At 41.1% G+C, this 15,897-nt stretch overlaps 1 protein-coding gene across 1 annotated transcript; it reads right to left on the minus strand.

Annotated features, from left to right (window-relative positions):
* Positions 1-824: 824 nt before the first annotated feature.
* npc1l1 (NPC1-like 1) lies at positions 825-13,370 on the minus strand. Its single transcript, XM_030418320.1, has 21 exons — positions 13,141-13,370; positions 10,402-10,569; positions 9,298-10,212; positions 8,889-9,182; positions 8,579-8,802; positions 8,373-8,473; positions 8,109-8,281; positions 7,875-8,003; positions 7,019-7,201; positions 6,808-6,922; positions 5,989-6,254; positions 5,791-5,880; positions 5,505-5,695; positions 3,917-4,044; positions 3,650-3,770; positions 3,513-3,571; positions 3,187-3,337; positions 2,829-3,060; positions 2,233-2,346; positions 1,700-1,862; positions 825-1,593 (listed from the first exon to the last, which is right to left on the minus strand). The coding sequence occupies exons 1-21, from the start codon at positions 13,180-13,182 to the stop codon at positions 1,355-1,357; spliced, it is 4,098 nt and encodes a 1,365-aa protein (XP_030274180.1). The 5' UTR covers positions 13,183-13,370; the 3' UTR covers positions 825-1,354.
* Between the last annotated feature and the right edge of the window lie 2,527 nt (positions 13,371-15,897).

The following is a 15,897-nucleotide window of genomic DNA, read 5'->3' on the forward strand; positions in this document are numbered from 1 at the left end:
TGTTTACTCAAGTACAAATTTGAGGTATTTGTACACAACCCAAGTATTTCCATATTCTGCTAGTTGGTGCTTCCAGTTGTCTGCATTTTGGAGCTAAATGTTGTAGTTTTTGCTCACTACATTTATTAAATAACTTTAATCAGAGCAAGAAATCAAATGTTTTAAAATAAAACTGAATACCAGAGCGATAGTCTGCCAAGCGGTATAGGTCGACCCACTGGATATATTTACATGTAAATATATGTGTTATTCACTTATACCATTTATTAAGACTTTTACTCAACCACTGTTCACATGGTTCACCTTTTACCAAATCATATTTCATCATGATATTGTTACTTTTACTCAGGGATGACTTTTGGGTGGTCTTTACAACACTGACTGTACTTATACAGTATTTACTCACTAGTTAGTTAACATACTGGGTTACATTCCACCACTGTTAACTTGGTATTTTACGCTAAATATGTGCGCATAGCTCCATCTATTCATCCTCTTCTTGATGCTGCCTCTTAACAAATAGGGTGTGGCTCTGCAAAATATTAGAGCACATTAGAAAATGTGGATAAAATGGAGAGAATGGGAACATTTCTCAAAGGGGAAAACATTTTGAAATAAAAATCATTACAGAAAAGTGTCCAGCTTTCGCCCGGCTGACTTTGCTAGGAGCTCGAAGATCAACAACAGGTGGTACAAATAGAAACATCCACACACATAAATAAAAATTCCATCCACAAGCTTTCAGCTGTAGATCACATTTTTACGGTGCTGAATCTCGTGTGCAGAGGCTCCTTTTTGTATCATAAATAACTTAAGAAAACTTCTGAATGTTTAAGCACATTTAATACTTTTTCAGTGACTGCACATTTTACAGCAATGCCATCATACTGCTGTTGAAGAAACTAAAATAAGAAACGGAGTGTATGTTCCATTAAATCACTCTACACAACATTAATGTCAAACATTCATGCATACAAAATAATTACATTTATTTAAAAAAAAAAGAGTAATTCAAGAACATTTGTCGACTTCCTGTCCCATCAAACAATTCCTGAATGAACAACAAATCTTGCCCAGCTTGCAGTGCTCTGAAGACAGACGTGTTGTCGAGACAGGGAGGTCGACTCTCATCGCAATCGTTCACTCACGCTTTGCTCAGAAATATTGCACAACTGTGTCGCTGTCTTCAGTCCCACTGGTCCGTTTCTGATTGAGGTACATAGTTAAGTTAATGATTTCCATACGGAGCTTATTACATGACTCTTTGCTTGCTATACCTGTCCTTTTCTGTGTCCACTCATGTTCAGTTTGTTACAGAGGTATTTACTCATGACAGCAGTTTTGTCGTCGGTGTTCAGAAACGGTCAATTCTCTCCTCTTTCACCTCCACTTCGCTTTCTTTCATTTTTGAAGGCCCGTCGACGTGTTTGGAGGGCTCCGTGCAGCTCGAGTCTGGCTCCTGTTTTGTCTCCGTGTCTTCATAGCTTATGTTCTCATACGCTTGTTTCAGATTGTTCTTCATCTCTAGCGCCCGCCTGGCCTTCTCTTTCTCCTGCTGGAGCTGCAGCAGCACTGCTTTGTTCACGCCGGGACCTGAGAAAAGGAGACATGACAACAACAACAACAACAAAAAAAAATCACAAAAAACTCTTCACACCTCTTTGATGCAGACATACAAAAGACCCTATAAAGTACGTACCAAAGTAGCTGAGCAGCACAGGTAAGAATACGAGTCCGTGAGCCATCCCCAAGAGTGTAATGATAAGGTTTAATCGGAAGAAGAAGATCTGGATGAGTTGGGCTTTGGCAAGCGCCAGCACGAGGATGCCCGGAAGGTTGGTCATGGCAACACCGGCAAACACCTAGAGGGTACAAATAAACATATTCAACACAGGCAGCTGTTACTGTGAAATGATATTTATACAAAAACTGCGTGTGGCACTAACTAACGAATATTTAATACCTCTGCCACAGAGGTTGTGTTTTCACCAGGTTGGTTGGTTTTGTAAACATTTTTGCAAATTCCTTAGGAAATAATGCACGGATCTTGATGAAAATCAGACATATTAAGGTGTCTGGTTTCTATGAGTGAGTACAATTTGACGGAGATCCTAATAAAAATCCAGATCTAGTGGATTTAAGTGTGTGTTATTTGATATCAGATGAGGCTTGATTCAATTAAAGGGTGACTGCTGGGCCTTGCCTTTCTAGTTACCTCTATAAATGACTTACCGCACTGCCCATGTTGGCCGTGGCCTCCTTTGCTCGTTCCACATGTGTGGGCTTTATGCTGAGGGCAAAGGATCTCGTCATATGGGACACAAACTCCACCGAGATGCCCACAGCCTGCAAAAAACACAGAGATTGTAATAAAGTCAAACGATAAACAACCATAAAAATGAATGACCTATTATCTTTTATGGAGCAAAGCGATGTTTTTTGTTAAGGTTAATTACATTTTCATGAACGTAAGTCACCACTGAAAGGTCGATCAAGAATTTTACTTGTGGGTTTCAAAAGTGAGAGCATGTTAAGTACAATTAAGGACATCAAAATGAACCTATGACACGTTATGTTGATGATATGGATTATGAACATCTTGCTCTACGGAAAATGAAGGATAAGACCACAGATTGATTTTAACAGGACATGGGGAAAATACAAAATGGACATTCCTGTGACTTCAGGACTCAAAAGCAGGGGAGTGTAACTAAGTACATTACTTAACTTCTACTTTTACCTGAGTATTTACATTTTCTTTCACTCCACAAATGTTGTAAATGTACAAAAAAACATCATTTTAACCCCTTTCATAGCAATGTTCTCACCGTGACCAGATTGATAAGGGCCACCGCGTTGTAATCGATGCCCCACAGTGTCATGACACCAACGGTATCCACGGTGATCATGATTATGGTAATGAGGTTGAGAAAACCAGATCGCAGATCCAAACCCAGCAGCAGACAGCACACCACGAAGGTCGGCACCAGACACTGAGAGATGGTGAAGAATCCCTCAGACACAATGGTCAGGTACTGCTCGTAGAAGACATTAGTCACCCTTGAAGAGGGACGGAAGGCAAGTACTAGTCAGAAACTACAGAAAGCTTAGATTTAACAGTCCTGTAAGTATTGAGAAGAGCTATAGAAGATGAGACGAATGCGCTTGGGAAATTAAAGTACATACGTGTAAGGAAATACTTCAAAGTCAGGAGCGGTGCCCGGTATTTGCCTCATGCCCATGGTGATGTTGTGCGCGAGCTCTCTGGCCCTCAGCAGTGCAGCAGTGAACTCCTGAGAGTTTGTTAAAGGCGTGTGGTAAGCCATGAACCGAGAGGCTGGGAACACAGGGAAGAAAAGATTCACTTAGAGCAGGCAGATTTAATAAGTCTTTTAAGAAGGGCCGAGTTAAAAAAAAAAAACAAACAAAAAAAAAAAAAACTGAAGTGATGCCGGGCATCAACACCAACAAGGCTGTGACGGGAGGTCCAGTCCAACCACGAGATGACTTACCTATGATTTCTCCAGTGTCTTTGTCCATCACCACAGCTTTGTCATAGGCTCCAAGACCACTGTTAAGAGACACACAAAGCCGTCAGAATGTTGTTTTTATTCTGTGATGTTTTTATGTGCGCAGCTACAATACACACCCTTTGGGGCACTGCAGGTCAGGCCTGTTACCCAGGAAGTCAGGGAGGAAGCGGTTGAATTTTGGCACGTTAGGCCTCGATGACAAAATACCCAAACAGTTGGACTTGCAGATATCTTTTACTGTTGAGACATGGGTAGCAAAGTAGGTGTTAATAAATCAAGTGTTAATATAAGGTACAAGGCAGCTTCATTCCTTCACTCTGAAGGAAATTCACAGTAAATAATGTGTGTTATTGTTGCGTTTTTTTCTCAGCAGTGATTCTCACCTTCGCTCGCGGAACAGAAATTTCCGATATTTGGACCACTTGTGTACAGACGACAACATCCGGATCCAGGGTTCAGCCAGTCAATATAATCGTCTACCCAGGAGTTAGCGGGAATAGCCAAGTAGGATCTACAGATCATCAGTGAGATAAAGGAAGGTGGATACACAAATGTCTGTGTTAGTCCTAACAGAATTGTGAGACTGAGATGCAAATCTTAAAAAAAAAGACAGTTTACACAGAATGACCAGTTTCATTTCAGTTACTGAAACAGGAGTAAACATTGCATTTGTTAGCAAGTATTTCAGGCGTGGATTAACACACATTTGATGTTCCACTGAATATTTAGAGCAGCAGGGTGGTGTGCGTGGGATTGACTCAATAAACTACAATGCCCACGTTAACTGTCATGAAGAAAAACATCGCTCGGTGCAAGGGTGTGACTCCTACACGGGTCTTTAACAGTTTTTGGGCAACAATGGAGCTCCATGGCACAGAGGACAAAGCTATATTGTGCTCTTTCAGTCTCATGTTTTTCTGGACAAATTCCCCCTTCATGAGAGAGCTTTGCTTGTTTTCCAGTAAGCAGCTGATAACGGTTACAATAAGACGGGCCCATAATTCCTTTTTATCTCAAGGAAGCAAACGTGTGTTGATAATTATAATCCCTCTTATCACAGTGTTCCAACTGCTAATTCAGGTAGGCTGTAGGCTGTTTGGTGGACGGAGGAGGGACGTAACAAATCTGTATCTGTTCTTTACTTGGGCATTTATTAAACGTCTTACTTTTACATTCGAGCACAAACATCTGTACTCTCTTACATTTTTTAATACAAGTTTGTCACTTTAGTTTTAATGCATTTGAAGGGTTATTGGCAATTACTTTTATTTTGCGCCATTTCAAGAGAGATAGGGAGGGAGAGGATTTTCTTATTTTTTTCAGTTTGTTGCTGCTCGGAACTCTTTATCAACCCAAAATGTCGGGATTTGACGTCAACAATCAACTACAGCTCGGACAAAACCTACTGATTCCACCTTTAAGTTAAATATTTTTTTCATTATATTAATATGGCGTGAGGTTCAGTTAGCTTTGCACAGAAATGGCTGTCAGAAAATGTCTGAACTTTATTTGTTTTACTTGACCGAAGATGCTGAATCATTATCTGGTATCTGTGCGTCTACTTGAGGAGAGAATGTTTGTACTGTTGCCCCCTCTGTTGGTGGAGAAACTTTTACCCAAAACATCAGGATACTTAAGTTTTATTAATGATATTAATTAGCTGTTTCATAACCATAACACGCTGTTTCCAGGGATTATTTTTCTTCATTTGATTGCTTATTAAGTGGATGTTTTGGGTGTTTGCTCTCTCTGCCTGGCACAATCAGTTAGAGGCACCCTTTATCTACTTGGTGGCGTTCATGTAACTGAGTTTATCATTAACTGATCTGATTGGCTGATGGCTTGTGTGTAAGAGGTTGCTACTACGATATCAGCAGGTTCAAGGATTTGTCAGTCAGAAATAAAGATGTGAAGGACAAGGTAGACAGTATATATCCCTCCTGCCCAGAATATGAAAGTGAGCAGACTCACTGATCAGGGAATTCAGTGGCGTACTGAATCTTCTGGGTTAGCGAGTACTCATCGCAGCCCACGCTGGAGCAGACTCCATTCATGCCTGCCATGGTGGAGAAGTTGTAGCCCTTTTTTGTCACAAAATACACAGGGACTCCCACTTCAAAGTACTTGTACAGGTACTGGAAATAGTCCAGCATGTACGAGCCCTGCACCAGAAACAGAAGAATCTTTGTAAGGTTACATTGAAGGAGGAGTGCGAAGGTGTTCATTTATGTCTATAAAGTGTGCGGTGCTTAGTGACCTTTGGCATAGCCAGCTCCTGATCCAAACCCACGGTCACATGAAACATGAGGAATAAGGATGCGCAAAACATGAAGATGAAGACCACCATCTGAAGAGAACACAGGACAGAATGTATTCATCTCCTCTCCGTGTTGTGAGCAACTTCATCTTTTGATGGACAGCACAAGTTCAACAGAATTTAGGGTAGTATCTTTACCACAATGATCCTGCTGTAACAGTTCAGCAGGGCAGGGGCGTAGTATTTTCTCATGAGTGGCAGCAGGAAGCCTTCATTTGGCTTGTTGGCACGCTGCGTTTTCACCGTGAGACAGCAGACCAGTTCACAGCGGTTGTTGTCCTGGCGCCGGGCGTCCAGGGACAGCAGCGCCACAAAGGCTGTCATCTGGAGGACGAAGTCCATGAGTACAGCCAGTGCAGCATACAGAGCGAAGGACTTTACTGCCGGCATGGTCGACAGGCCCCCTTAGATTGGCACAACAGACACAAGTAGAGATAAAGGCATTGTGTAGAAAGTTCAACAAAAAATAGGAAATACAGTCATTAGCTACTCCTCATCAGGTGAAGTTATGTAGTCCACAAAACATTTCTGGAGCTTCACAACAAAAGAGTGCAGCATTCTCCTAAAGAACTGAAGTAGCAAGGGAATTGTTTTAAATGTACAAAAAAACCTACAAAAAAGGAAACGTAAAGTGGTTCAATACATTAAAGTGCCATGACCGAATGATTTGCTATGACTTCTCCACATGCTTTTCTAAGCGGAAATGTTCAGTGTAGCTGCTCAGCTAAAAGCATCTGAAGTGGGTCTTTTCAAATCCATTTGGGATCTCCGAACATCCAAAGGCTTGGATTATGCTGGAGAACCATTTTATATTTTATTTTTTATTTTTTTACATTTAAAAAGAGTCCCCAGCTACTTCAGTTGTTTAGGAGACTTCTGAAATGCTGTTTGGCTATGAAGTTCCAGAGATTTTCTTTGAAAGATGAAACTGTTTTTTTTTTTTAAATATGCATTTACCTAAAAAGAAGCAGACAGACTCAGAGAGACTGCACAGGAGCATGCTGGGAGCCACGTTTCCAAGGATACGGCCAATGTGCTCCTCTCTCGTCTCTCCGGCTCTCCGCACATCCCTCTGCAGGGAAGAGTTGGGCAACATCGGTCAAATCGGTGTTTACATCTTACAAAAAACGCATTACTATTCATTTACGGTGCGCACTAATACACACACCTGGTACTCCAGGACGAAGATGAAGATGTTGTCGGCTCCAACGGCAAGCACCAGGAAAGGCACGACCTGCAGAATGACCAGCGAGGAGGGAATGCCGATCCAGGAGTAGAAGCCCATGGAGGCCAGGACTGAACAGCCGACCACCAGGATCCCACCAAGACCCACCAGGAACTTGGAGTCCACCTACAGCACACAGAGATAACAATCCAGCCATACATTCAACTTAGTAAACCTGTGTCACGTATCTTTTACTGTGTATCTTCATGGCCAATAAACCTGCCTCACATTAGAGATAAACCCTCTACAGCTGACACTGCAATGATAAAGCAGTTCTCCATATCATATATGTGATAAAGTACTGTTTCATAAATTGTACTTTCTTAGTGGAGGCTTTATCGTATGCCAGGCATGTTATATATCTGTGTTTTCATAGTAAAACAAGTTATTGAGCAACAGCTTAACAAGACTAAGAGTCTACTGAGTGAGGGTGTACACAGTCGTGCCTAGCGAAATGCTGGCGTCAGCATGCTAACATTTAATGTTTAAACATTTAATGTTACCATCTTCGATTAGCATGGTAGCACGTATGGGATCACAAAAAAAGAGTATGATTCAGCCTTCAGACATGAATGCTCTTGTGACAATGCATCCGATAATTGCTGACTAGTCCGGAACAAATGTAGCTGGCTTTAAATAGCTGGATAGAGATATTCTATGTTTTTTCCCCATCTACCTCTGTTCTTAGGAGTTTTGCTCTGAAATGTTTTGTGGACTACAAAACTTCCCCCAACTTTCCATTTGACTAGATAGTAACTGGTTTATGAGTAACCTGTCCCTGTGATATCTGAAGACCTACCAGTATGCGTTTCAATGAAGAATACTCCCCCAGTGCCACTGCAATGTAGACAAAGATTACAGCATAGCTGATCATGAAGATGGGGATATCCTCTGCTGTGGTCCGATTAATTTCATCCTCCAGAGACCTCTGCAGACAGACAGAGTGAAGAAGGGATTATAGTGAGGACATCAAAAAAAGAGCAGACAACTGATAAAAAATTTGACAGCAGGCCAAAAACAGATGTTACTGTACCTCTGCCATGAACGCAAAGGTAAAGTTGGTGTTGGGGTTGTTCCGGTACTCCTGGACCATATTAATAAACTCTTGCTCCCACTGCATCGCCACTTTGAACTTGACGTTGTCGCGAGCATAGTTGTTGAGGGAGAAGGTAAGGATGAGGGCCTCTGCGTCAGTGAAGTTTTCATCTAGGAAAAAACGAGATGCTTAATTTCCAACTGAGTGTTCTCATTGTACGGGTATTTCAATGTGTAAACGATGGTGCTGAAAGGCACTTACCTTTATAGCCTCCCACAGCCAGAAAGGGGAAGACTGGAGCGCCATAATCAGCCATGCAGCTCAGACCTAAATCAGTGATGTCCTTGAAGGACAGGGGAGAGCTTGAAAAGAGATGGAGGAAGGTAAGTGAAGCTCATGTTTAAATTCCTGAGCAACTGCAAATGAAAACGCTGTTCAATTTCAAACTCTATTTTGAGAATGCTTACTTGAGACAGTAGATTAAGTGGTCTCTCCAGTCCACCTCCGCGGTCACTCCGTTCTCAGTCATGTTCACCTTGGCGTTAATGTTGTTCACGCTGTTTTGGAAGTACTGCGGCAAGCTGTTGACGGCACAGTCCGTCAGGGAGGAGTTGACGGGGTTCAGTGGTGCGAAACACACATCCTTCAGACTGGCAATGCGGTTCAGATCCTCTGACCAGAACTCAATGTTCTAAAAGATGGGTACCAAGAGGCATTAATGTGTCAAAATCATACGGTAAGCTTTTGTGAACGATGTCAGCTGTTCTGAGCTCTTACCTGTATCCGTGTCTGGAGCTCCAGCAGCTGCATGATGAGCTCTTTGGATATAATCCCGCTAAAGTTCGTCGGTCCAAACAGCAAAGAATCGTACTGGTGGCCTTTTCTCCCCGGCGCTGTCAGGATCAGCTGGTTGGTCCTGAAGAAGGGGTCAAAGGTTGTGTCATGGAATTCTTTCTCCATGCGGGCGCGGCTGTTGGTAGCAGACCACAGCTCAACTGGGTCGGTGGTGAGCTCAATGGACTTGAGGCCGGCAGAGAAAACAGCCACGACTACAGCTGACAACAGGAGCACCTTAAATGAAGATGGAATACAAAACAACTGAGATAAATCCTTCTTTAATTAGCTGCCTCTTTTTCTGAATGGGGTGTAGAATTTAAATCTGTTTATGCATGTTAAAAATACTCACGGTGAGGGGATAAGTAGCCATGAGGGTTCCCCAGAACTGAAACTTTGAGCTCAGGAAAGCTTGAGCAACCAGGCTGTTCCTGTCAGTGCACGTCACCTCTGCGGGATCGATGAGTGGCTGATTCACGTCGTTGCTGTTCTGGTCTTTGCCTCTCCCCTTTCCCCTTCCTTTCTCCTCATCCTTTCTATTCCGCCGAGACCTCAGGAAGCACGCGACGAACAGGTACAGAAGGAAGGCAAATGTCAGGAGACAGAATAAGATGATAGAGACCACGAGGTAACCGTCCGCCCCCAGCAGTGTGAAGGGGCTTGTGGTTGGGGAAATTTGTATCATCTGACATGACTCTGTGCAGTCCTGGCAGGAGCAGGCCTCTCCTTCGGTCGGTGTGGTCTCGTTACACTTAAGAGCACGTCCATTGTAGGGAACCACACCCGCTGGTAGTCCAGTGGTGTTTCCCTCGTTGATCAGTTTGAAGTCGATGTCCAGCGGAGCAAGGCCGTTACTGGAGTCTCCCTGAAAGTCATACCAGTACTGAGGGGTGCACTGCGTGGCGCCATACGGGCCACACATGGTGCCGATGGCGAAGCCCCCTGTGGCCGGGATCCTGACATTCTTACAGGACCCGAAGGCGCTGTCGGCGAAGGTGGTGCTGATGAATGCCTTGTAAGCTACTACGGCTGTGTCCGTCGTGTTCTGAAAGGTGGTGATGTTCATGACCTTTGTAACTTCTACTGTTTGGGTCTGGTTGGGGCTGCAGGTGTTGATGCAGTGCAGGTGGGCAAAGTTGTCAGCGCAGGAGGGACAGCGGAGCAGTATGACCTTGGACAAGCGCAGACTACTTTCCAGGGATTTCAGCTGTTTGATGGAGCAACAGGCGTACGTGTTTGACTTTCCATTGTCCAGCATGGGACAGACCTGCGGCAAGAACAGGTTTGATTTTGCATTAATAATGATAATAACTTCAAGAAGGGGAAGGCAGTTCTGGTAAAGATAGTTGATTGTTGAGTCTTATTCCCAGGTCGTCAAATAGAATACACTTAATACTTAAGAAGAGACTTTATTCAGTCCTCTACTTCACTCAAACACTCGGCAGCACCCACTCACCTGTTTGAGTTTGAGGTAGTGGGCTCCTGTGAGGTGACGGGCTGGACTGTAGTTGAGACAGGGGACGGTGGGAGGAATGAGGGCAGTCGAGTCATCTACCAAAGGGTTGAAACCACACTCCTCGTAGAAAGCACAGAAGCCTGGCTCATGTTGGGCCTCGGACAGCACCTGCATGGAAGTGAAGAAGAAAGCACACTTGTGACAACCAGAACAGAGGAGGAAACAGTTTCTACTCAAGCGCATTTCATGTCGAACTCAAAAAGTTTTACAATTGCATGTCGTTTGGATCAAATACAGTGTTTATTTCAGGTACTTTTAATTTACTCATTTACTCTCATCTTTTCTTGGTCCTTTCTAAAATATTGCATTTTTACTCCACTTCATTTATCTGACAGCTTAAGTTACTAGTTACTTCAGAGATTGTGTTTTCACCCATGTCTGTTTGTTTTATAGTTGGCTTGTGAGCTGAATAACACAAAAACTACTGTTCCACGACATTTGGATGGAGGATGGGTCAGAGCCTGGAATAGACAGCATTAACTTTTGGTGCTGATCCAGATAAGGGGATGATTGAGACAAAGGGGACTGCTGGGCCATGGCAGAGGTATGCACTCTAATGGTTGCTATTAGAATTCATTAAGATTAAGATACTTTTACTTTTAACACTTAAACAAAATTTTTTCTGATTATACCTGCCTTTACTTAACAACTTTCTCAGTGTAGAAATTCTACTTAACAGAGTATCGTTACGCGGTGTTATTGATACTCTGACACAAGTTAAGGATCTCACTACTTCCTCCAACAGTCACTTTATTTCATTCTGAAAACGTGAAACATCATAAACCATAATAAATACTTTAAATAAAAAGTTTCGGGGAATATAATTTTAAAACGCTGCATGTAGCAACAATTTTTGCTTATCATGTTATCATTTACAATGTCATTACAGGGTCATATTGACCTAAAGAGTGTACGGTGTCCTCCCATGTCAGCTGATTAACAACACCTTGCAGGTTACAAGACACATTAAATGGAACATGTTCAAATATGTTCAACTTTGAATATGCTCACAATCAGAAATCAGTACAAATCGATACATTATTTTAATATTAAATTAACTCGTACATTTTTGCCAAGGCGTGAGTAAAATGTACAATAAATTACTCATGTGACGCTCACTATTAGACCTTTCCTGTTCATTTGTATTTTCCAAAGCCCTTTAAATTTTTTATCTTTACTTTATTAATTTACATGATTCTATCTTTCTTCAAACTCTTTGTATAAATTGAACTGTTGTTCTTTAATATATACAAAATGTAGACTCTTGGAACATGTGCTTCATCAAATGTAATTCATTTTAATATTCAAGTTAGGTATAAGTATGTTACAGAATGAATTAATTCATTCAGTGCTCTTAAGAGATCATCAACCAAAACCAACAACAGTAACAAAACAGTCGCGATTGTACATTTTCTCACACTTATTGAGATGAAAGTCATGTTAAAAAATGCCATCTTTTAAAGAGTACAACTAGTTTACATCAGATTATCTAATATGAATATAAATGTTATTATATAATTTGAAAATGAAGATGTCTGGAAAAATGTTAAAAGCCAAATGAAACACAGATTGAACAAACCCAATACACAAGTACAGGAAAACGTACAACACATTTCAATGTGTGCTGTATTTCTCTGCTTCTTGGTTTGATTTGTTTTAATTTCGACATTCAACATCTTCTATACAGTTCAACTTCCAACCACAGAAGATGTTTGATCTCAGGATCTCATTTATCTAAGTGACTTACTGCCTACAAAGCACTTCTCTAACCTTGTGACAAAGAACTCATATAATTTTCCCCCATGTTATTTATGGTCCTTTTGTCATTACAAACACCTGGCTCTGTATTTACATTTAAACAGTGTCGGGGAAAAGTGTACTACATGTAATTAAGCAAGAAGTTTAATTACGTTGTTCAATAGCCTGCTGATAGTTCAATGACATTCATTTATAACGTGATTCGATTGGTGAAATTACTTTTTTTCTTTTTAATGCTTGTGTTGTTTACAACTAAAACTATAAAGCAATTTGAGGTCATAAAAGAAAGATTTATTTTATTTTACTGTTGCCTCTCTACTGTAATTCAAAGCTGACGTTCCTTGCACTTTCTAATGAATAGTGGGGAATTTCATTTTTCACTTTTATTATTTCTGCTTCAGGCATGACCTGTGAACAAGTGGTCACTTTTTTGTATTATATTACATTTATTTGTTATTGTTTTGTATCACGTGCACATTGTCAGTTTGATATTTCTTTAGAAAGTAGTTTAAACTCGTTTTTCAAAATGTACTATAGTAGATTTCTCTCTACTGTTTTACTTTCATTTTGTACTGAAGCAATTCAGTGTCTTCTAATACTTTTCAATCCTGGTCACAGATCATATCCTTGTAAAAATGTGTAGTTTTGAATAGAAGTGGAGTCTGAGAATAAAGCAATGTGAGGTTATTATGCTGTTGCAAAAAAAATGGAAAGTGTAATTATTTCAATATTTTGCAATATTTTTTTTAGAGCAAAATGACCATTTATTTGGCATGTATTGTCACATAAATCAGGATTCCTTCCACGTCTTCAAATGTATTTTACATTTTACATCATGCCATTTATTATATGTCACTAGGTGCTTGCCCAGTAGGTGTATTACAGTTTCCCTAAAAAAGAAAAATTCCAAGACCAACTTACCACACATGCCAGAAAAGTAATCAGAGCTGCGACACGGACCATGATTCCTGAGAGTCTGTCAGCAACAGAAGTTTCAGGGTCCCCGGGTAGACTAAAACGGAGTGTCTGTTAATCACTGCCGCCCTATTTGTAGATACGTTAGACAAAGAAAGACAGTGAGAGGTGCTCTGTGGGGTCTGAGGTCTCCTCTCCTATCATCTGTTTGTCTGTCTGTCTGTCTGTCTGTCTGTCTGTCAGTGGTAGGGTTGGGGAGGGAAAAAAAAGCATGACATGCCCAGCGTCACCACTCCTGTGATGTCACACCTGTCTTATCTGGCCTGATGCGACGGCTGGCCAATCACAGCTGTGGATGATCAATTCCTCTGTCTGATAATTAACACAGAGTGATAGATGGATAGGGTTGCTTAGGAGATCCAAAGCAGCAGGGAGAAACTACAGGTGATTCCGAAATAACGACCGCACCCAGTTTTTCCTCTGAGTCATGTTTTGTTATTGACCCTCTGCAACTCATGGAGACGGATCAGCACATAGACTTTGGTTGGCCTGAATTATATCATTCTGCATAGGATAGAATTAAGCTTTTTTATTGTCGTAAGTACAGTACTTTACAGTGGGTCTGAAGATGACCTTTAAACCATAATCTATAGAATGTGACACAGCTCCCTGATCTATAACGTGCAGTGAAACGTGTGTCACGCCACTGATCCATTTTCTGTCAAATAAATATTGTTCTTACTTGCTCTTGCATCAAACCCAGTGTAAGCCTGAAGACGGTTGCAGGCCGCCATGCCCAGAAAACAAGACTATCACTTCCTGGATCCTACAATAGGATTAACTTCATAATTAATGTCCTTATCACATGTCAAGGTCATAGCTGCGATAAAACGTTTAACCAAGGCTATCAAGGCGAGGTGCGTGAGCATTTCAATTTGTGATAAACAGAGATGGTAAAATAGACAAGGAGAAATGGGGCAGATATGCTGATGTTCTTTGTTCTTTGGCATGCTGATAAGTCACGGCAACGTCTCAAATTTTGTAACTTGGAGAGCACACCAAAAACTGTTATACTGCTGTGTATTCAAAGCAAATGGTAACGTATTTATTAAACATTCATAACATTAACATCAGTGCTGCAACATACAACCATGCAGAACACGGACAAGCACCAGATGCACTGCATTTAGTGTTTATAGCAAGATGCTAATTTACGCAAAAGAAAAGAAAAGAAAAGAAATGTACTGTATAGTCTTGTAAGCCTTACCAAATTAAGGATAATGGACATGACAGATGCTATAATCAGTGCAGTTTTAATTCTTTTTTCAAATGTTTCTACCTTCTGGAAAATGTTCTCCTCCAGCACCATATTTCTATTTAAACTGATGGGTTCATAAAACATGACCAGCAACATTAGAATACATATTACACTTGTTTGTGTTGGTTTGTGAGACTGTCTATTTAACACAAGTATTGCATTCCATGCATGTTGCAGCCAGAACAGCAGGCTGGTATTGTTTTGACCGTGTGAGTATTCAGGAGTTTTCACACTGCACATTCTTAACCCAGGGATATCCTCTGCCCCAGTTAAGAGCTAGTCCTGGGATAACTTAGCCCCTTTTCACACACACACAACCACCCACACACACTCACTCACACACACACACACACACACACACACACACACACACACACACACACACACACACACAAAGTGTTAACCCAGGGTTAGCCTCAGCCCAGGGCCATACAGTTCTCACTGCATTTCTGCTAAGACTGTTGGAACTGGTGACAAGCTTGAACTTTCTGCCATCACATGTGACTACTCTGTTTACTTAAGCCCTGTTTCACATTGGCATCTTTTAGCCCCTGGTCCAATTGATTTTCAAAGGTTTACCATGAAAACTCAGGGCGAAACTTTCTCTTGCGCAGGGCCAGCAAACTCTGAGTTATCCCACACTGGGTTGTGCCAGATTTGTGCACATGTGAAAGAAGGCTCTAAATAAGGAAGAGTTGGTGACAAACAACGTATAAATCACTATGATTTTCTACAGTGCTTCTCATGATCAGTATAAAAAGACAAATCTAAAGTTAGTTGTAAATCAAACCCATTACCTACCTGAAGACAGTGGCAGGCCACCATACCAGGACTACATCCTAGAATAAAATCATCTTTCAGTTGAAGCTACTGCAAGAAATGTTGTTTTCTTTTTTTTTTTTTTTTTTTTTTATTGGTGAAATTAGGTGAAAGACAAGGTGACATGGGGGACAAGTACATCATACCACGAGGATCGACGAATACAGATAGTGGACATACAGTACAGATAACAAAAAAAAAAAAAAAAAACGAAACGACAAAAAGTTATTATATGTGTGTGTGTGTGTGTGTGTGTGTGTGTGTGTGCGTGTGTGTGTGTGTGTGCGTGTCTGTGTGTGAGTGAATGTGCATGCCTGCAAGTGGCTGAGAGGCAGATACTATGGTGTTATAAACGTATGTAGGTATAGATAGATGATACAATAAAAATAAATAAATAAAGTAGGGCTGTCAAACGATTAATTTTTTTAATCGCGATTAATCGCATTTTGTCCATAGTTAACTCGCGATTAATCGCAAATTAATCGCAATTTTTTTGGCACATTTTTTTCTGTTCTAAATGTACCTTGATGTATTTTTTAATGTTCTTAATACTTTTAACAACATAAGAAAGGGCAAATATGCTTGCATTATGAACATTTTTGGCGGGGGGGGGGCCTCTCTGCATC

Source organism: Sparus aurata, chromosome 5 (genome assembly GCF_900880675.1).
Source record: "Sparus aurata chromosome 5, fSpaAur1.1, whole genome shotgun sequence".
Classification (NCBI taxonomy): domain Eukaryota; kingdom Metazoa; phylum Chordata; class Actinopteri; order Spariformes; family Sparidae; genus Sparus; species Sparus aurata.

Bases quoted from the DNA above. Each gene is read 5' to 3' on its own strand.
- npc1l1 (XM_030418320.1), bottom strand. From the start codon at position 13,182: ATGGTCCGTGTCGCAGCTCTGATTACTTTTCTGGCATGTGTG. The intron at 6,923-7,018 runs GTGTGTGTATTA...TCTTCCCTGCAG, and splicing joins TCTTCGTCCTGGAGTACCAG to AGGGATGTGCGGAGAGCCGG. The intron at 4,045-5,504 runs GTGAGTCTGCTC...GATGATCTGTAG, and splicing joins GCCACTGAATTCCCTGATCA to ATCCTACTTGGCTATTCCCG.